Below are 21806 nucleotides of genomic sequence, written 5' to 3' on the forward strand. Positions count from 1 at the left end.
AGCCAAGGCATGGGTACGCTTACGGGGAGCCAGTGCTGACCTCTGACCTTTGGGGGACTGTGCATCAAGGAAAGTCAGGGCCTCTGGTGAAGGTGGGCAGGTCCAGGAGAGGGGAGCGGGGGTGGGGAGAGATAAGGGGATCCTCCCTGGGTGGGGGCCAGCTCAGCTGACCCAGCTGTCCCTCCTCACTGCACTGGCAGGGGGTGCCCCCTACCCGCAGCCCAGCCTGCAGGGGATAGCAGAAGCCGTGTGGCAGTGTGCAGGAGCATCCCTCGAAGCAGCAGGAGGGCAGCAGGGGCTGCCCGGGATGGAGGCTGTGGTGGAAGTGGTGTGCACAGTTCTCCCGAGGGGCTAATTGCCCTGTTGGTTTGACGACAAACCGAATCCTGAATGGGGCATGATTCACGGCCCGGCGGGCGTGGCTGACAGGGCGTGGCTGGCGTGCACTGGGCCTTACCTGCCACAGCTCCAGGCACATGGGCATGCCTGGCTTGGCATCTGCCTCTGGCTTCAGGGTGCACACTGACGTCTTGGATGGCATCTCCAGAATCTGAATCTGACAGTAAGAAAACAAGTTGATTTGGGCCGGCGCCAAGTCGAGTCTGTTCTATACAAACAAGAGACTTTTAAGGCGATTAGCTAAGACTGCTGCGAGTTTCTGTCTGCTCCCAGTAGGAACCTGGGAGCCCAGCCTAATTAGGCCGCACAGGCTCGTGGGCTCGAGTGCTACGTACGAGCCTTGTGAAACAACGTGCGTGGCGTCATTCCTGAGGGACCGTGGGCACGTCCCTCGCGTAGCATTCTGCCCAGGGCAGCCTCCGGCCTCTCCCCAGTTTTACCTCCTTGCTGAGCAGGAGGCCTGGCTCACCAAGCACTGCTTGGCGCGCCCACTCTCCTGGCCTCTGCCTGCTTCCCTTTCCTGCTGTGGGCTTTACGGGAATGACTGCGCTCTCAGCATATCAAATGGTACAGACTGGCACAGGGACCACGTGGGGACCCTCTACCCGGCCTAGGAAATAACCACAACGTGCACCAGGGGAAGCTCTGTGTAGAGCCTGGCCCGGTGCCCGTGCCTTGACCCTGGGTGTCGTGGCTGTATTTGTGTCGCCTAGGCTGGCAGACGTGCCTCGCTGCCCCGCACAGACAGCTCAGACCCGGGCCTGTCCACTGAGCTGGGCCAGGTTGGGTCCCGCATTGTCGGCAGGGGACAGCCCAAGTCAAAGGAGCAGGCTCAGGAGCTGGAGCCCCATAGACTGGAACTGGGCTCTCAGACATCTGCACCCCTCCTGCCTCAGCTCCCTCATCTGCCAAGCAGGGATAAGGGTGCCACTCCTGCAGGGCTCAGAAGAGGAGAGGGGATCCCATGAGATGCAGGTCCACTGCTCCATGTTTGGGGGTTCGGCCAGCCCTTAGCTCCCCATGCCCTGGTGAGAGCAGCTCCACCAACACCATAGCAACCATGGGCAGCCACTGTGGAGCCGCACGTCACCCCTCGCCCACACGGAGGCATGCTCTGGTTTGCAGACAGGAGTCTGAGTTCAGAGGAGGCGAGGACGCTGAGGGGACAGCTGGCCTACTGTCTGAGGCCCAGAACACAGAACCGCCAGCGGGGCGAACCAGGCTGAACTCGAGTTGTGCAAGCACGGCTGAGCTCTCGCTAACACACACGGGAGAAGGGCCCGAGCCCCAGAGTTAAGTCCCGGGTCTGAGTTCCAGTTCTGCCACATGTGTGCTGGTGCCATGCCCGAGGGTGTCGTGGCCTGGTCCTGTCAGCTTCGAGGCCCTGCAATGCACCCCATGCCTGCCTCTATGCTCGGGTGGCACGTCCACAAGCTGGGGCTGTGGGTGTGCTCTGGGCAGAGCTCTCAATGGAAGCCTGCAAAGCGTCCTAGCCCCAGCACTGGTAGGAAGGGTGAGTCCTGGGGCCCCTGCCGGGTGTGAACACGCACACAAACCCACACGCACTCACACACGCAGACACACAGGCTCTACACCAGGTGGATCGGCCCTCACTGCCCACGAAGGAGCCGGAAAAGAACAGAAGTGACATGAACTGTGTTACGGTCATGAAATGAAGGGTGGCCAGAAAAAGGACCCTGGAGCAGCCCAGATGCCCGAGGAGAAGCTCCAGCAAAATGAAAAGAAATATAAGAAAGAAGATGTGCGACAACCAAGACCCAGTGCAACAGGTGTGAACCAGAAATTAAAAAACACACAAAAATGCAGAAAAGTAGAGAGGGCTCTTGGAGTCCTCCTGTCTCTGTAGTGAGTGATACCAACTCAGGGACAGACTCATCCCCGGCAACAGAGGCAGGCAGAGCACCCGGCCAGGATGGCTCACCCAAGGCGGAGAGAGACGCTCTGCTCAGTCCCCACGCCTTGCGCACCCCAACACCGTACAGTGCAAAGCAGCAGGCTGTGGCCGAATGGCAGGGCCCCCTTCACTGCTATAGCGTCCCAGTGAGCCGGCCCGCACTGTAAGGTGAGGGATGGCCTGGAGAGACACTGACCACGCTGCTGGGGGCAGGACACGTGATTTCCTACTCCGTGCACTGTTCTATTTCCTGAATTACTCAGGTTTCTTAAAATGAGGTTTGTTCCTTTTGTCACCAAATCAGGAGGACAGGCTGGTTTCAAGATGCTGAGTGGCTGGAGGGGGAGGAGAAGCCACAGGGAGAGGAATGTCGGAGGAAGCAGATGTCCCTGGACACGGTCTGCACAGTCCACACCTTGGATGGCTGGGCACACAGGTCCACAGTCAATGAGGGATGGCCCATCCTGGTCTTCGGGCTCAGGAAGACCCATATGGACTCAGGAGTCACCCAGCAAGTCTGCTCTGGTAAGGAGGGGAAGGGCTCGGGGGAATGTGGCAGCCCTGAGGCCTGAGCTGGGTGCCGTGGGAGGGAGCGCGGGGAAAGGAGAACAAGGAGCCGTGGCCCAAGGACCAGGGCAGCCCAGGGGCCTGTGCCCAGAGCCTCCTGCAGACACTGGAGAGCTTTCCATCTGGCACCCAACCGCAACTTTTATTTCCAGAAGGAAAAATGTTGGTTTGAGCAAGCGTGGCCACCCAGACGGCCAAGTGGGGCAGGAGTACATCCTCCCCCGGCATTGTCTGGGCACAGGCCAGCGATGCTTTTCCAGGGCCTAGTCCAGGCAGATTCCAGGTGGGAACATGGAAAATAACCATTTTCCCAGGATGAGCGCACGAGGTCCCAGGACTGGCGGCTCCTGAAAAACACAGATGCTGCCAGAGCTGGGAGCCAGGAGGTGGGTTAAAACAGCTTCAAGCAGAAGGCATGAGTGGTCTTAGGGACCAGGCCTGGGAGAGGAGGGTGGGGGGTGGAGGGTGAGGGCAGGAGGAGGGATGAGAGCAGCCAGAAGTCCCGGGGTGGCCGAGGTGGAAGCCAGCACACAGCACCCTGGCCCCGGTGGGAGCTGGCTCGGCCCTGGGCCGTCCCTGCGTGTGCACGCAGGGGGAAGGCTGGCTGCCCGGCTCCTGCCCTCCCGAAGGAAACACACCTCTCTCTTTTCACATTAATAAAACTTTTAACAGGTTTTTGGCAAATTGGCAAGAAAAGTGTATGTAGCTCCTAATTGGTGATTTAAATGCCATCATGAACAAATAAATGCCTGTTCCTATCTCATTATTTATGAACTGAACCTGCTTGAAGACAAACGGCTCTTCTTGGGCGGGGGCCAAGCCTCCCGTGTGCACAGGCCGCAGGTCCCTGCCCAGCGCTGCCAGCCGAGCAGACTCCCTGGGAGAACACGGGAGTGGGCGGTAGGCAGAGGCTCCCCCTCCCTCCCCATGACCCGCTCCACCCGAGGAGGCGGGACCCCACCTCTCCTCCATCCAATCACCGCTCCTGGGTTTCCTCCCCATTTCCCTTCAGCTCCCTCACAGCCACACCCTCCCCCTCTCCCAGGCTTCCCGATACCTGCCCCACGTGCTGGGCGCTGCTTCCCGTGGGGGACTCTGCCTGTTCTGTCCCCGGGCTGTGGACACCACTGTGCAGTCCTTGCCACCACCAACCACTGCTGGCCGCTCTGGCATGAGCCCATCTGACAGTGACCTCTGAGGCTCTGTCACACCCACCCCACCCTCCCGCCCCATCCTCTGACGCTCCCCTAATCACCGGTGTCCCTCTACACTGCAGTCACCACCCAGTGCCAGCCCTTACCCCCAGACCCAACCCTACCCGAGGCCTCTCACACCAGGGTCCGGTTCTGCTCCCCAAAAGGCTGCCCCTCCCCTGCTGCCCTGGCTCCCAGGCCCACTGCCACTTCACCAGGGCCTTGGTCTGCCTTCCACCACCTCCTGCCGGACTGCTGGGGACTTCCCTGCACACATGCCTGTTCCTAAGTCCTCTGAGGACCTGTCTGAGTGGTCTCCCCAGGACTCCTGAATGCCTCAGGCCTTGCCACTCGTCCATCTGCAGCGTGCTGGGCGCCTGGTCCTCCCAGAGACACCAGTCACCCTGTGGGCCTCCTTCCTGACTTTCACCACCAGGAACATCTCCCCGGTGACCAGACGAAGGCCCATCCCGAGGCCCCTGGAGCTGCACCCAGCAGACAGACCCAGACCTCCCACAGCTCACCGGGTCCGGTGGAGAGCAGTGTTCCTGCAACCCAATGCTAAGGATGCCCATGCCCACGTAGGGAAACTGAGTCTCCAGTGACTCGTGAACAGGGGGCTGGGCAGGCTGGTGCTCACCTCGTCGCTGCCTCTCCCGGGCACAGCCAGCATCCAGCGCTGCTGACCCCGGGCCAGGATGGAGCCCCTGCAGAAGCCCACGCTCTCCAGGCCCACGGAGTCCACCACGGCGTTCCTGCCCTCCGCCAGGTCCCACAGGCACAGCTTCAGGTCTCGGCCCTGACTGCCAAAACCAAGGAGAGACAGGCCATGAGCCTCCCAGGTGAGCCGTCTGCACGTCCCGCCTGGACAAATGCCGGCGTGCTGTGGCCAACCTGAGGCCGAAGGAAGGCAGGGGCCTTGCCAGAGGGCACCTCAGCTACCACCAGATCATCGGCTGGGGAGCCCTGGCGTTCAGAGGAGTCTGTGTCCAGACTGCTGTTCACGCCTGAGGGTTTGGGGGACTAAGAATCACGCGGCTCTCTTAAGGAACGGGCTGACACTGGGCTCTGCTGGACTGTGAGGGAGACAGACGTGGCAGTGTCCTTAACACAAGGACGAGCCAGAGCCTAACGCAGGAGAGACATGCTCACACACGGAGGGCATCTGACTCACGGTCAAGATGGCAGCCATGCCGTAAGCAAGGACAGGCCTGTTTTCAAGTAGCTTTTTATTCTGAATTTGTTTCGAACTCACAGAACAGTTGTGAGAACAGCAGGAAGGCCTCCCACACCTCCTTCACCCGCCACCTAATTGCTAACGCTGCACACATTCTGTCCTGGCCTGACGCCCATCACCCCAGATGATCCGCACACAGGGACAGCCACACCCACAGCTCCTTGGCCCAGGTGGCAGTGGGGGTGGGGCACTCACTGCACGGGGACGAGTGCAGCCTGGTGCTCCCAAGCAGCCCAATGTGCTCGAACGTTCTACCTGTAGGTGCAGGATCCCCAGGAGGCCTGGCCGAGAGCCTTCTTCCACTTTATCTGCAGCAGGCCCAGGTGGACACCCCAGACCTCCACCCACAGCAGGACAGAAGTCACCTGGGTGCACACATCCAGGCAACACCCCCCGGAGAAGCCTGCGCCGTGCACTGCAGCCACGCGCACCGTGGGGGACCCCGCAAAGAGAGCTGAGTGAAAAATGTCAGATGCACAGGAAGCTGCTCTGGGTGATTCCACTTTTTTAAGTAAAGAACAATAACAGAAAAAACAGACAAAATGAGTCTTTGCCTTTTGGAGATGCACGTTCCGGTGGTAAACACAAGTGAGGCACGAGGGGCGGCCTCCCGGGGACAGGCAGGGAGCAGGGCTGCAGAGCTCCGGGTCCTGCTGGGGCGCTTACACAGGTGTCCACTCTGTGACAGAACAAGAGTCTGCAAACTTGTTCTCCGCGCTCTTCTGTGAGTATGCTTCATCTCACAATGAAAGGCAGGAAGCACACCCGCACAGGTGTGTCCTCGAGCCTGTAGATGGGGTGGGGGTGTCTGTGGAGCTGCCCCTGGGCTCCCTGGAGCCCCTTGCACAGCCTGGTGAGGGCTGGGGCCTCTGGCTCCTCGCTTTCTGTCCTCCAGACTCTCCTCGACATGAAAGCTCACTTTCCTCCCTCAAGAGCCACTTTGGAGAGACCTGACTTCCAAACACAGCTGGGCGCACAGCCTCTAGTGCAACATAAACGCACCTGCGCATTCCAAGCACCTGCACGGTCTGCGCTGTAGACCTCCTCACCCGCAGGCCCCTGCCTGGAGGGGGGCTGCCGCAGGGCCACCACGACTGGAAGAAGAGGTGCCATCCTTACAGGTGACACCAGGAGCTGTCCACCCCGCACCACGCCGCGTTGGCCCAGATCTCCGTGGCCTGAAGCCTCAGAGCAAGGCGTCAGGCGCCCGAGCCCTCGCGGCCAGGGGTTCCCAGAAGACAGCCCAAGGTGCCTGGGCCCTAGAGAGCAGGAGGCCCAGAGCGCCTACACCTCAGCTGAAAATTCTGCAGGAACATTTACAAATGCAGCTCCTGGTACAAGTGACTTAGTGGGGTGTTCAGACATGACACCTACTCTATTGTCAGGGAAAGACGGAGACTGTGAGGGCCCTGAGTACCAAGTGTGGGCGGGTGACATCTGGGCCAGCCTGGCAAGGGAGACAAGGCCTGTGAGCGCTCTACAAGCACACACGTCCAGGGCCACAGCCTTCCAGGACACCTCTCAGTCACCTTCAGGGTGGTGGGAGCCACGAGTCTGGCATAACAGTGCTTTGCAGACCAGTGGAGGCCAGCAGGCCTCATCCTCTGGGGACCGGCTCCACAGCACACAGACAGATGTCCAGGCTGAAGCCCAGAGCAGGAGAACAGACCAGGCCTGGAGCGTAGGGGCAGAGCGTCCAGGAGGCCAGCACTTTGATTTGGTAGATTCCTGGGCTGGGGCAGCAATTCCTGAGTGGGGGCAGATGTCAGCATGGCCCAAGACAGTGGCCAGCTCTGGCAGCCAAGTAGGTACCCAGCTCCCTGCAAACTCCTGGTCTGTGCCCTGCCCCTCCCGCTCCCCATGGGAAGCAGGGAAGCCCCTTCCAACTTGCTGTCTCACCCACCTGCCCTTCCTGTTGCCTCCTGGCCCAGCCCTCACCTGGAGTCCCCAGCCTGTCACCTCCACACAGCCATGATGGCAGTGCCAGAACAGAACCACTCCCCACTCCGCTGCCCAGCCCCCAGCCCCTCATGGCCCCTGTGACACTCCCAGCTGGGCCTGCCACAGCCTCGGCAAACCCACTCTCCACTGGGAGTGCCGGCTGCCCTTGCTCCTGCCACTTCCTGCTGAGCCCTCACTAGCCAGCCCTGAGTGCCCGGACATGGGCACCTGGGTGGTGCTCCCAGTGCCCTGGAGGCGGCCACACCGGGCTGTGGAGCGTCTCTCTGACCAGCCTGGGGAGCTTTAGGCTCAGGCTCTGAGTGCTGCCCTGGCAACCGTCTTCGCCACCTTGCGGGAAGGTGGCTGCACAGCCAGGGATAAGGCCAACCAGGGCCTGCAGGAGGGAAGCGAGGCTCCTCCCACGAGAGGCCTCAAGCTCAGCCTCGGGGACCCCAGTTCCCACCATTGGGGAGCTGCAGCAGGCCAGGCGGGCTCTGCTCAGCCACTGGCGGCTGGGGCTATGGACAGAGCCGTCCTATACATTCATTAGGCCCTTCTTAGTGAGCACAGCGGGACAGCACACCCCAGACACACTGCCTCAGGATGGGCTGAGAGCAGGGGTCACACCCTATTCTGCTGTTGGGGGTGGGGCAGCCTGAGTGTCTAAGGGAGGCTGCACAACCTGGCTCCTTTGGGACTGCCACTGAGACATACCTGAGGAGCTGGTGTCCCTGGGGCAGTGTCTGCAGCCAGATCACACACTGACCCCCGTGCCCGTCCAGGGTGGCGATGGCCCTCCGTGTCTGCAGGCTCCAGATGTGCACCAGCCCACTCAGGGACCTGTTCAGACGAGTGCAGGGCAGGGTCGGGAGGAGGTGTCGGAGGAGGTGGCCGTGTCCAGCCCGCTCCCCAGGGCCAGTCTGGTGGACCAGGGTTCCAGCTGCCTGAGCCTTTAGTTTAGGTGACAGCTCTGAACACGCACTCAGGTAAAGTGGCACATGCTCTTCTTCCAAGGGGGCCTCTGAGGGCCCCGTAGGCAGAGCCTGCCTCTCAGCAGAGGGAGGGAGGGCTGCCGTTGACAGTGCAAACTGGATGGCACCTGTAACAGAATGGGCGTGTGTCCCCGCCTCCCCCAAGGGGTGAGCCCCAAGGGGACAGTATGTCGAGTGGGCTCTAAAAGTGTGCCCGGGTGACAGGCAGCCTGAGCTGCTCAGCAGGACCCCCAAACAAGCGCCAGGCTCATTGCTAGCCCCCCAAACTTTTCCCTGGGCTAGCCCCCGGGGGCGGGCCAGCAGCAGCTACTCACCCTGAGAGGAGAAGCTGGTGCCCCTGCTCCTGGGCTCCTCCACAGAAATGCAGCGCATGCACCGCCGACTGGGTGCCCCGGAGGACAAACTGGGGGTCTGGTGGGGCCGCCATGCTGGGCGGGGCTGCAGCCACCTGGGGACCGAGGGAGGGCAGTGAGTGACCCACCTGTCCCCCTTCAGAAACGCAGTGGGAGGCCTCCCTGGATGCTGCCCATCCCGTCTTCCATCTGCCATGGCCTCTGCACCCAAGTGGAACCACCCTACTCCCAACATGGGCGCAGCAGTGGCCACAGCCTCCTTCAGCCACACTGGCCCGGCACAGAGCCCTCCGCTGGTCCCCAGGAACTCCGGTCCACACCAGCTACGCCTTCTGGCTGCCTGGCTCCCACTGGCCACTGTAGCGCCGTCCCACTCAGGCCCGGCAGGTCCTCCTCGCCCAGGCTGCGCAGGGGTCGCCCTGACTGCAGGCCTGGCTGAGTCCTGCTTCTGACCAGGCCTCACTCCAGTTTCTCCCTCCGGGAGCCCACCCCAACCAGCCCGCCCAGAAAATTCAGCGAGCGCGAGGGCCCTGGGTGCCAAACAGTGAGCAGGCCCGGAAGATGGAGAGGAACCACTTCCTCTGCGTCTGCGCTGCAAATGCTGCCCACTGGGTCCCGGGCCTGAACACCCGCAACTGCTAACTGCCGCTGCCATCCTTCAAGGAGGCAGCACCTTTACTGTCGGGGAAGGAACAGCCTCGTGAGCGGCCCTAGGATCCTGAGGCTCAGGCCTGCACGCAGCCAGAAGGCGCAGAGAGGCCGGCGCAGCAGCGGGTGGGCGGGCAGTGTGTGAATCACCTTGTCACTACCCAGGAGGCCCTTCCTCAGATCACTGGTCCTGTGTTTAAGGCCTGTGGGGCCCACTCACCCCAAAGGAGAATCCGCCTGGTGTCCCCACTGAGCCTCCCCCAGCCACTCAATCCTGCAGAGTCCCTGGGAGCCTGTGTCCTCTCATGCCACCTCAGTCCCACAGGCTGCAAGGGACTCAACAGTGCAGGGGTGGCTGGTCTCAATAGGTGTGTGTGTGTGTGTGGGGGGGGGGGGGGGGGCAGAACCAGAAGTGACGTGCTCCAACAGTCGGGGGACACATCTGTCTGCCCGCAGGCCCGGGCTGCGCTGAGGATGCGAGGCTCTGGGACAGTCCCCAGCCCCCCCACCTCCAGCCTGCACACAGAGCAGGAAGCGGCCGCGGACCCACCACTATGGCAGCCACAGTCACCCGAGGAACCGGACAGAAAGGCCTCCTCCAGGAGGAAGCCTTGGCCAGGAGGTTGATGCCAGGGCTTGGAGGGGGTTCCAGACCTAGGACAGAGGCCCGCAGGAGGGGCTGCAGGCTGAAGCTGGGCATATGCACGGGCAGGAGAGGTGTGGGCGCGGGTCCAGGCCACTTCAGCCGTGCCCTCAACCACCAAGCCCTGCACCTCCTCTCCTCAAAAGCATCCCAGGCCCTTTCCTTCTGGTCTAGCTTCAGAAGAGAGCAGGAGCAGTTTGACTGGAGAACACCTAAGAAATGCCACTGTTGAAGCAGCTGGGGACCCCAGGGGACTCTAGGTCACCCGAGAGCAGAGGGTGAGCAGCGACCAGAGCCTGGAGACCACCAGGGGCTGTGCAGGGGGGTGGGGAGGACCAGGACACAGGGACCAGTGGTAGGCCACTGCCAGCGCCCAGGCCCCCTGAGGTCTGGCCACCATGAAGCAAGTCCAAGTGGGGCTGGGTCCTAGATCCTAAAAGACCAGAGCGACACTACAGAGCCAGGCCCAGGAAGGGGTGGCCCCAGCCTCTGACCCCAGGGCAGACAGTCACCCTGACCGGCCGCTCTACCACTAGATCACGGGGTTTCAAAGAGAAGGAGGGGTTCCCTGGGAACATGCTTTACAAATGGCCAAGTGTGTATCTGTTTCTCTCTCTAAATTTGCCCCGCCTTTGGCTAAAGGCCAACTGACTCTTCCCAAACACAAGAACAGCCTCCAGCCAGGAGCAAAGGGACCCAAGCCCATAACCCCATCTGCTCACAACCCACGGCCTCTGCTCTGGATGGGACAGGTAAGCCGCCTAAGATGCTGCCAGGCCAGGGCTGCAGACCCCGCAGGGCTACCTGGGGCAGGCGGGCTTGGTGGACAAGTTCCGGGGAACAGCTGTTGGGCCCTCAGAAACCACTGCTTGTCTGGGCTGTGCCTACCCCATAAGAACAGCTGGTCAGCAACTGGCACAGGGTTGCTGGGCCCCAGGTTCAGAGAAACCCAAGAATGCAGAGCCTGCTAAAGCACCTCAACCCAGCAGAAAAGCCCCAATTCAGGATGGGGAGGCACCCCACCACTCAGTCCAAGCCACAGAGTCCAACAGGCCACCTTTGCAGGCTCCCACTGTGCAGTCCTGACAGGTACACTCCCACCTTGTTCATGCTACATATACACGCACAGGTGCTCACACACGCATACCTACACATATACATGCACATGCTTATCGACACACACAGGCATGTGCTCACATGCATGCACACACACATACACATGCAGTGCCAGCTGAAGCCCAGCCCACACTCGCCACCTGCCTGGGGCCAGAAAGGAGTTTCCAGAACCTCCCCAGCACAAGGCTCGCTCGGAGGTGATGAAATCAAGTTCTCCTCTATTGTTTCCCCAGAAGTTCAGGGAACAAACCCGTCACGTTGTTACAACAACCAAAATGCTCAGGCCAAAATGATGCATCGGCAATTAAGGGCTCCATCATTTCAAGCAATTAAAATAAATGCTTTATTTGAAAACTAATTAATTCTAGCTACATATTTTTCCCATGACAATATCCTATGATTACTTGATTTATGACATCTAATTATTCTTTATTAATCTAATTGAGAATAATCGCATTATCCTATCTCCCCTGGCACCAGCGGCCCGGAGCGGAGGCCGCAGCCCTTGCGCAAGGCTGATGTGCGATACGGCCACCACCACTGCCTCTGTTCCCTGTTCTATCACTTGTCTCTCCCTCCCGGAGGGCAAAGGAACATGAAACTTAATCCACCGAGCACAACTTCGGATTCTGCCTGCTCTTCAAGATGTCAAAGCGAGACACACATTCTTTTAAAAATTAAAAAGAAAGACAATCTGACACAATTTGCACAACTCTGACAGCCATTCCAACCGAGGCTATAAATGCCCCCAAAAGCCCCGCAGGCCCTCAGCCCACAGATGAACAATGACAGCGTCCCCTTGTGTCCCCTCAGTGGCAACAGCCTGGCAGGCTTATGTCCAGGAGAGGGGAAGGGAGCCTGTCCCCGGGCGTGGGGAGCAGTGGGTGGCTGAGCCGAACCCAGCCCTCCCCCGCCCACTAAGGTCACATGCCTTGGGCAGGCCCAGCAGCCACAGGAGTTCAAGGACGCCCCCCAAGGTGGAGGCAGGAGCATGTACCCCACCCACCGGGTGCTGGTGGAAACCTGCCCCAGCCCCGGGGGCTGCATCACAGGCAGAACCCATGCAACTCAAGAGGCAGAGGAAGCGGGGCTAGAGGAGGGGCTGGTGCCCAGAGACCACAGGTCCCACCTGACATTCTTGTGCTACTGGGGGTTCATACCTCTGTGTACCCCATGGTCTGATCCACCAACAGGTTGTAGGACTGCCCTGGGCACCTGCCCTACACTCAGTCATGGGGCCCTTTCCTTTCATTGCAATAGAACCATTGTTCCATGAAGAAGCCTGGAAATCAAGAAAGAACACCAGAAGTGAGCCAATGTGGAGGAGCCACCACCCAGAGATGCTGGGCATTGCCCCAGCCCACTGGGTCCTGCCTCACTGACAGTGTGTGTGTGTGTGTGTGTGTGTGTGTGTGTGTGTGTGAGAGAGAGAGAGAGAGAGAGAGAGAGAGAGAGGGCAAGGACAGGCAGAATGGGATTCTGGAAGTAGCTCAAACAGGAACCCACGCCTGCATGAGACAAGGGCACAGAACCACCTTAGCAGGCCGGCCCTAAGACCCTGAGCGTTCCACAGCCAGCTCAGACTAGGGAGGCACCACTTTCCAGCAGTATGAATGTCCCGATTGGCCCCCTCTGCAATAAAGCAAATTCAAATGCTGATAAAATTTAAAAAAACAAAATCTTCAATACATCACTAAGTTGTTTTCCAAAATATCTGGAACCTTCAGAGGCCAAACACTAAGTAAAAGTCAAATCTAATGCGGTCTGTGGAGCCTGCAGCTGGCTCCTGCCCTGAGGGCATTTGCTGTACCAGTGACCTAGAATGTGTGCTCTCAAGGCCTCTGGGCCCACGAAAGACAAAACGCCCGAGGTTGGTAATGTCAAAGGAGCATCCCATAAAGATGAGACCCTCCCGCCCCCCCACCCCCCGGGCAATATTCTCAGTGTTAGACTGAAACAGAACTAAAGCTGCACCCAGAGGTGCCAGGACAAAGCCAGCCCTCAGGTTTCAGCCCGAATTCACACCACCTTGGGAGGTCCTCAAAACTTCAGTCTGTGAAGTTTCTCAGAAGGAGCTCACCTTCAACTCAGACCTCAATGAATTCATAGATACAGCCCTACAAAATGCAGGCTTATAGTCAAAACTCATAAAAATAGCCCTAGCCGGTTTGGCTCAGTGGATAGAGCATCAGCACTGGGGACTGAAGCGTCCCAGGTTCAATTCTGGTCAAGGGCACATGCCCAGGTTGCGGCTTGATCCCCAGTAGGGGGAGTGCAGGAGGCAGCCAATCAATGATTCTCTCTCATCATTGATGTTTCTATCTCTGTATCCCTCTCCCTTCCTCTCTGAAATCAATAAAAGTATATTTAAAAAGAAAAAAAAAACTAATAAAAATAAATAAGGAAACATGGCACCATGAGTGAGAGCCATAAGAAACAACAGGAAGCAGAACTACACTTCCAGAGCAGAGCATTCAGGTATATTTAAAATAAGAATGCTTAATGGTTTAAAAGAAAAAGAAGGAGCTAAAACTACAAGTAGAGAGCAAAAGACTATAAAAATCACCAGTCAGATTTGAAAAAGGATCCAACTGGTTAAAAAGGTTGTTGGGAAACAGGTGATTTGCATAGAGCCAAGGTATTACTCTTCTGGTTATTAACTAATCACAAAAGGAAAAGATTCCTTTACAATGGAGACATCTGGCTGTCACCACCTTCACCATCTGATCAAAACTGGCACTGCCAACAGTAAACAAACTGACATCACTGATCGCCTGAGGTGATGCAAGAAGACATGGCGCCATCCTCGCATGCCCATGCCAACAACGTGCAGGAAACAAGCAGACACATCCAGATTATGGGACTAGACAACTAGCTTGGACTTATCAAAAGGTCACGGTCAAGAAAAACAACAAAAGCAAAAAGCAGGGCAACTCTTGTAAATTAACCATCACAATCAAATGCAGCACGGGAATCATGATGAGATCCTGGGTCAAAAAGGAGGGACCTACACGCCAGTTCGATTCCCAGTCAGGGCACATGCCCAGGTTGCAGGCTTGATCCCCAGTAGGGGGCAGCCAATTGATGATGTTCCTCTCTCTCACAGAGGTTTCTATCTCTCTATCCCTCTCCCTTCCTCTCTCTAAAAGTAAAAAACAAAACAAAAACAAAACAAACAAACAAACAACAAACAACAAAAAACACATTAAAAAAGGAGGGGACCCACAGAGAAATTGCTTGGGACAACTGAGGAAATCTGAATATGGACTGCAGATAATATGGAATTGTGTTAATTTTCTTGGGAAGGATAATGGTGTTTTATGTAGAAGACTGTCCTTATTCCTATATTTTTGAGGTGAAATGTCATGATGTCTGGAATCTGTTGCCAATGCTTCAGAAAAAAATTTCTTTATTTCTATGTACATATAAGTATATAGGTAGAATGGTAAAGCAAATGTGGGAAAATGCTAACATTTGGTGATCACAGGTGAAGGATACCTAGGTATTCATTATATACTATACTTGTAACATTTCTGGAGGTTTAACAATATAAAAGCACACTAGTGGAGGGGGAAGCATAAAAATCACACACATCAATACCATAAAAAAGCCCTGGCCAGTGTTTCCCAGTAGTTAGAGCACCAGTCTGCACACCACAGGGTCGTGGGTTCGATTCCCAATCAAGGGCACTTACCTGGGTTGCAGATTTAATCCCTGGCTCTGGTTGGGGCTCATGCAGGAGGCAACCAATCAATGTGTCTCTCTCACTTCGATGTTTCTTCCCCTCCCCCTTCTGTCTCTCTTTCTCTCCCCCTCCCTCCCACCCTTCTTCCCTTCCACTCTCTAAAAAAACCAATGGGGGAAAAATAAAAAAATTTAAATGCCATAAAAAAAGAAAACACCAAAAAAGAAAAATGATCAAACGACTTGAACAGATATTTCACAAGAAACATAAGTGGCTGATAAACATATGAAAAGATGTTTAACCTAATTAATAATCTTAGAAATGCCTGTCAAAACTGCCATGTGACATAACTACACTTCCAGCAAATTAGTAAAAAATTAAACAGTCTGTCAAATGTTGACCAAGATGTGGGACAACTGGAACCCCTTACCAAGCTGGAGGGAGCATAAACTGACACAATCCGTTTGGAAAACAATCTGGGACTATTTTGCACACTATATGACTCAGCAACCCCACTCTTAGATAAACATCCTAAAGAAATTCTCACACATGCACACAAAGAGATTTGTACAAGAGTGTTTATAGTGGTATTGTGTATAGTAAAAAAAACAACAAAAAACTAGAAACAATCCAAATGGCCATCATGTGCAGAATGCGATAAATGTGGTACATTCATACAATAGAATACTCCACAAAGTTGAAAATGGATAAACTCCAATCTCACATGGATGAAGCTCAATATCACAATTCTCATCAAGAGACAGTAAAGAAGTAAAAACCAGGCTACAAAATGACAATAATAAAAATAAGGCAACAGACAGGGAGAAAACATTCACAAAAATATATCTGATAAAGAATTCATACTCAGAATGTAAAAACCAATAAGAAACAAAATGTTAAAGTTAGTCCAAAAGGCTAAAGTTAGATAGACAGTTATATCAGGCAAATGGAAACAATAAGAAAGCAGAGATTGAAATACTGATATCAACCAAGTTGAATTCTAGCCAAAAAGCGTTAAATTTGACAAAGCCAGACACTTTCTAACACTAAAAGCTGAAATTCACAATGGATATATGACACTTATAAATACCTATATACTAAACAGAGGTACCACCTATATAAAGCCAAACTACGGAAGATGCAAGGAGTCAGAAAAACTCACTAATGGCTCTTAGTACAAGCCAGGTCCAGTAGATAATAATAAGTAAGGAGAGAGAAGACTCAACAGGAAAGATATTGTGGATCTATATGGAACTTTACACTGATGAGAGACTAAGCCTTCTTCTCAAAAGCACATAAACATGTGTAAAAACTGATTGTAGCCCTAGCTGGTTTGGCTCACATAGAGCATCGGCCTGCAGACTAAAGGGTCCCAGGTTCAATTCTGGTCAAGGGCACATACCTAGGTTGCAAGCTCGATCCCTGGCCCTGGTCGGGGTGCAAGCAGGAGGCAACCAATCAGTATATCTTTCTCATCATTGATGTTTCTATCTCTCTCCCTCTTCCGTCCTCTCTGAAATCAATAAAAATCTATAATAATAAAAGGGTAATATGCTAATTAGACGGGAGGTCCTTCCAGACGAAACCGTGGGGGTGGGGCGGGGCCAAGGCAGAGGCGGCTGCTGTGGCGGCGGGGGGGCCAAGCCCCTTGCACGAATTTTGTGCATCGGGCCTCTAGTATATATATATTTAAAAACCACTGATTGTATACTGGGTGTCACAAAGCAAACATTGGCTCAGTAAATAAGGCGTCAGCCTGAGGGTTGAAGGTTTCCAGGTTTGATTCCAGTCAAGGGCACGTACCTTGGTTGCAGGCTCCTCCCTGGCCCAGGCCCTGGTCAGGGGTCCATGCAGGAGGCAACCAATCGATGTGTTTCTCTCACATCGATACTTCCCTCTGTCTTTCTCTCTCTCTTCCACTGACTCTAAAATCAATGGAAAAACATCCTCGAGTGAGGATTAAAAAACAAAAAGAAACATTGGTAAGCTCCATAAATATGAAATATAATAAACAATATCCTATAACTATAGTGCAATTAAACCAGAGATTAACAAAACAAAACCCAAAAGATCCTTGCAACTAAAAATTTTAAACCATATTTATTAAATGAATTTTAGGTGAAAGGGGAAAAACTTAAATCACAAATTTTGAAAACAACAATGCAAAACACCTAATTTCTGTACAAAGAAGTCTAAAGAATGTGAGAGGAAATCAATCCCTGAGGTGTGTTTGTCTCTTCTCTCTTGGTGCTGTCCCAGCGATGGGCCCTAGTCAGGGAGCTGCGTGGAAGAAGTGACTCTGTGAGAAACCCCTGTCTTTCTGGCCTGAGTAATCTAGGGGAACCAGGATGAAATGAACTGTGGGTAGAACGGGTGTGTGTAGGAGGGCGGGGGGACTGAAGAGAGGCAGAGATAAAGAAAGGGTCCCTTAATTTTGTGAAGGAAGCCACAAAAGTCCCAGGCTCATTCCTGCATTGCACATGCCTGGGACAGGCCCAAAGCAGCACCAGCTTTAAGATGTGGACTAAGATTTAAACCACCACCCAAATCTCAGACAGACCCCCAAGTGGCTGATGTGTGGGACAGATCCAAAGCAGCATCTCAAAAGCTTTGAAAATTAAAATGAGATGAACACCATAGTCCGTGGAGGGCAAGACAGAACTTGTGATACAAAGCTAACTGGGTTGACTACCTGCTAACCCAAAACCCAACATTCTCCAAAGGACCCAACATAATACTCAATCCAGGATATGTCTAGAATACAATACAAAATTATTCAACATTCCAAGAACCAGAAAATGACGCCAATTCTCAAGGGAAAAAACAAGTTACAGATGCCAGCCTTAGGCTGATTCAGATGCTGGAAATATCAGATAAGGATTTTAAAACAGCTTTCATGATTATGCTCTATAAAGCAAAGGTAAATACACTGGAACTTAATGGAAGGAAAGTTCTCAGCAGAGATATAAGAATTATTTTTTAAAGGAAATTTCAGAACTGAATAATAAAATATCTGAAACCAAAAAAATTAATAATGGAATGGGAGATGACAAAGGAGAGAGTCAATGAACATGAAGACTGATCAATAGAAACTATCTAATATAAGGTCAAAAGAAAAAGATTACATTAAATACAGCATCCAGGACTTGTGGGATAACAGTAAAAGGTCTGACATTCATGTTATTGGAGTGTGAGAAGAAGAGAAAGAGATTGAAGTACAAAAATTACTTTAATAGTGCCTGAAATTTCACAAAATTGGGAAAAGAAAGATTTACAGATTCAAGAACTCAAATGAATAAGAAGCAAGATAAAGCCACACTCAAACACAAATGATAAAAAAAAATCTTGACAGTAACAACAAATTATACATAAGGAAATAATAATTTAAATGAGTGTGGATTTCTCATCAGAAAATGTGGAAGCCAGAAGACAGCAGAACACCTTTAAAGTAATGAAAGAAAAGAACTTTATATCCAGCATATGGTCCTTTGTGAATGAAGGCAAAATAAAAATATTCTCAGATGAAAAAAACCAAAGAGAATTTCTTGCCAGCAGATGTGCTCCAAAATATATACTAAAGGAAGTTATACAGCTCAAAAGAAATGATAATCAGAAAGAAATGTGGAATTTCAAGACAGTAGAGTAAAAGAAATGGTAAATACCCGGGCAAACATAAAATACAAGTTTTCACCTCTTAAGTGAACATGTATATTGTTAAAATTATAACACTGGTGGGTTTTTCAATGTAACAGCAATAACATGAAGGTGGAAGAGTAAGGGGACCCATATGGTTGTAAGGCTTCTATATTTTACTTAAAATGAAAAAAAAAAATTAACCCTAAGAAGATTGTCAAAGGTTAAGTATGTACACTATAATCCCTAGAGCAAACATTTAAAACATTTTATGTAATAGAAAAGGGTATAGCCACAAGACCAATAGAAAAATTTAAACAGACTATTTTAAAATATCCAAGTAATCCAAAAGGCAGAAGAGGGGATGGCGCTGGTTGGCATTGCTCAATGGTTACAGTGTCCGCCTGAGCACTGAAGTGTCTCAGGTTCAATCCCCAGTCAAGGTCACATACCTGGTTTGCAGGTTATATCCCGGGCCCCAGTCAGGGTGTATGTGAGAGACAACCAATCGATGTATCTCTCTCTCACATCGATGGTTCTCTCTTTCCCTTCCCCTTCCCTTCTACTCTCTATAAAAATCAATGGAAAAGGCCCTAGCCAGTTTGGCTCAGTGGATAGAGCATCAGCCTGCAGACCAAAGGGTCCCCGGTTTGATTCTGGTCAAGGGCACATACCTTGGTTGCAGGCTCCTCCCTGGCCCAGGGCCTGGTCAGGGAGTGTGCAGGAAGCAACCAATCGATGTGTTTCCTCTCACATCCATTATTCTCTTTGTCTTTCCCTCTCTCTTCCATTCTCCCTAAAAATCAATGGAAAAACATCCTCAAGTGAAGATTAACAAAACAAACAAACAAACAAACAAAAATCAATGGAAAAAAATATCCTCACTCCTCAGGTAAGGATTAAAAAAAGAAAGGAGAGAAGAACAAGTAATCAGAGGAAATAGAGAAAACAAAATGGTAAACCAAAATAAGACTATAATCAATGATTAAAATAAATGTAAATACTCTCAACATATAAATTATAAGAGCCCACAATTATAAGCTATTATAAAAAAACAACTATAAGTTATCTAGAATAAGCCCGTTTTAGTTTAAAAAGATAGATAAAAGTAAAGAAATGAGATATACAAACAATAAAAGAAAGTTGGAGTGGATATATTAAAATCAGACAAAACAGACCTCAGAGCAAGGAGTATCATCAGGGATAAGAAGGATATATAAAAACATAAGGCATCAATTCATCAAGAAAACATAAAAGTCCTAAATATGTATTCATTTAACAACAAAATGCATGAAGAAAACGTTGGTGGAACTGAAAGCAGAAATAAACAAATACATAATTATAGCTGGAGATGTAAACTGCTCCTTAGTAATCTATTGAGCAAGTGGCCAGAAAGTCACACAGGAGCCTTGACTAATACTATCTACGTACTTGACCTTGGTGACATTAAGAAAACACTCCACCCAACAGAAAAACATTCTTCTCAATGCACGTGGAACATTCATCAAGTTAGGCCATATCATGGGCCATAAAACAGACCTTAAAAATGAAGACGAACCCAAAAAGCATACAAAATATGTTCTCTAGATTATAAAATTAACCTGGAAATTAATAACAGGAAGATAACTGGGAAATATCCAAATATTTGGAAAATAAGTGACACACTTTAAATAACTAATGAGTTATTTTAAATGGGCCAAAGAAGTCCTAAGCGAAATTAGAAGAAAAGTTACCTGAATAAAAAATAAAAAGTCAAAACTTGTAGAATTTAGAGAAAAATTCCTATCACTAGTGCCTACATTAGAAGAGAACTATGACCTAGCTTCCATCTTAAGAAACTAGAAGAAGAGGAGCAAAGTAAGCCCAATGAAAGCCAAAGAAAGGAAATAAGGTTAGAATAGAAATGAAAGAGAGAACAGTAATACGATAGAGAAAAATTAACAAAACCAGAGATTGGTTCTTTAAAAAGATCAATAAAAATGATAAATCTAGCTAGACTGACAACCAAAAAAAGAGAGAGGAAACAAAGTATAATAATGAAAGAAGGGTTATCACTAGACACCACAAACACTAAAAGGATGATAAGGAAATACTATAAACAATTCAATGCATACACACTCAACAACTTAGATGAAATGGAACTGAAGACCACAGACTATTAGAATGGCTAAAAGAAAAAGGGAAAAAAACTGACAAAACCAAGTGCTGGCTGGAATGTGGAGCAACTGGACTTCTCGTACATTGTTGGTGAGAATGCAAAATGGTACAAGCATTCTGGAAAACAGTGGGGTAGTTTCTTATTAAAGGAACTATACATGTATCATATTGCCCAACAATCCTACCCTATATATTTATTCTAGAGAAGTGAAAACTTATGAGCAAACAAAAGTCTGCTGTATTAATAGCAGTTATACTGTATTAATATTGTCCAAAATGGGAAATAACCCAAATGATATCCATGGGTGAATGGCACACTCTTGAGCAATAAAAAGGAACAAATTACTAATAAATACAACATCGTTGATGAATACCCAGAGAATTATGGTAAGTTAAAGGCTATAGACTATGTGAGCCTAATTATATGGCATTCTGGAAAAGGCAAAACTAGGCAGACAGCACAAATGGCCCATTGTCAGGGGTCCGGAGGAGGGGCAGGGGCTGACTACCAAGGGGCAGCAGGGGGAGGGTTCTGAGTTAATGAGACAGTTTCGGTATCCGGATTGTGGGATGCTGGTGTGGGCAGGTGTTAAGACTCACTGTAAGTACATTTCACAATAATCATAGCATTAATAAAAGATATTCATGAGTTCATACTTATGCAAAGACAGGAGAGCAGACAAATTTCCCACACAGAATTCCAAATAATGTAGATGCTCTGCCCAGAAGGAGTCGGAGCAGAATGCCCACCCCTGATGAGTGGCTTGGCAAAGTGACATCCTTCCTAAGAGCACAGTCTGGAAATGGGGGAAGCAGCAGCTTTACAGTGGAGAAGCCTGACAACCGCTACCTCGGGGGACCAAAGTCAACATCCATAGTGATGTCATGGTGACAGCGTGCGCCAGTGATGTGATGTAATGAGGTGGCACTTATCTTTGAGGTCTGGCTCCCCAAAACCCACAACCCCTATCTAATCATGAGAAAAACACACAGCAAAACCCAGCTGAGGGACAGTCTACAAAAGACCTCAAAACTGTGAAGGCCACAAAAACAAGGAAAGTCCAGAAGAAACTAAGGAGACAGGATGACTAAATACAACCTGGGATCCTGGATGGGATCCTGGAATAGAAAAAAGGACATTCGGTAAAAACTCAAGAAATCTGAATAAAGTATAGACTCGAGTCAATAACAATGCATCTATGTTGTTTCATCGCCATGACAACTGTACCATGCTAATAGAAGATGTTAATAAAAGGGAACAGGGCTCAGGCACGCTTCTGTGTCCAAGGTAACACACCCTAGGTCATTTTCGGGGGTGGGGGGGGCT

General features: G+C 51.6%; 1 protein-coding gene across 4 annotated transcripts in view; it reads right to left on the reverse strand.

Moving 5' to 3' along the window:
• Positions 1-21806, reverse strand: part of GNB1L (G protein subunit beta 1 like) — a 50799-nt gene that overhangs the window by 15108 nt on the left and 13885 nt on the right. For 2 of the 4 annotated variants that reach the window (XM_054712818.1, XM_008142604.3), the window contains 4 exons: positions 8559-8692; positions 7967-8092; positions 4715-4877; positions 458-556 (listed from right to left, as the gene is read on the reverse strand). In XM_054712818.1, coding sequence (XP_054568793.1) covers positions 458-556; positions 4715-4877; positions 7967-8092; positions 8559-8671 — 501 coding nt within the window. In that variant the 5' untranslated portion in view covers positions 8672-8692. Of the gene's footprint in view, positions 1-457; positions 557-4714; positions 4878-7966; positions 8093-8558; positions 8693-12164; positions 12196-18996; positions 19049-21806 lie in introns of those variants that run through there. The other 2 variants (XM_054712817.1, XM_054712816.1) reach the window with 2 other exon arrangements.

Source organism: Eptesicus fuscus, chromosome 23, assembly GCF_027574615.1.
Source record: "Eptesicus fuscus isolate TK198812 chromosome 23, DD_ASM_mEF_20220401, whole genome shotgun sequence".
Classification (NCBI taxonomy): Eukaryota; Metazoa; Chordata; class Mammalia; order Chiroptera; family Vespertilionidae; genus Eptesicus; species Eptesicus fuscus.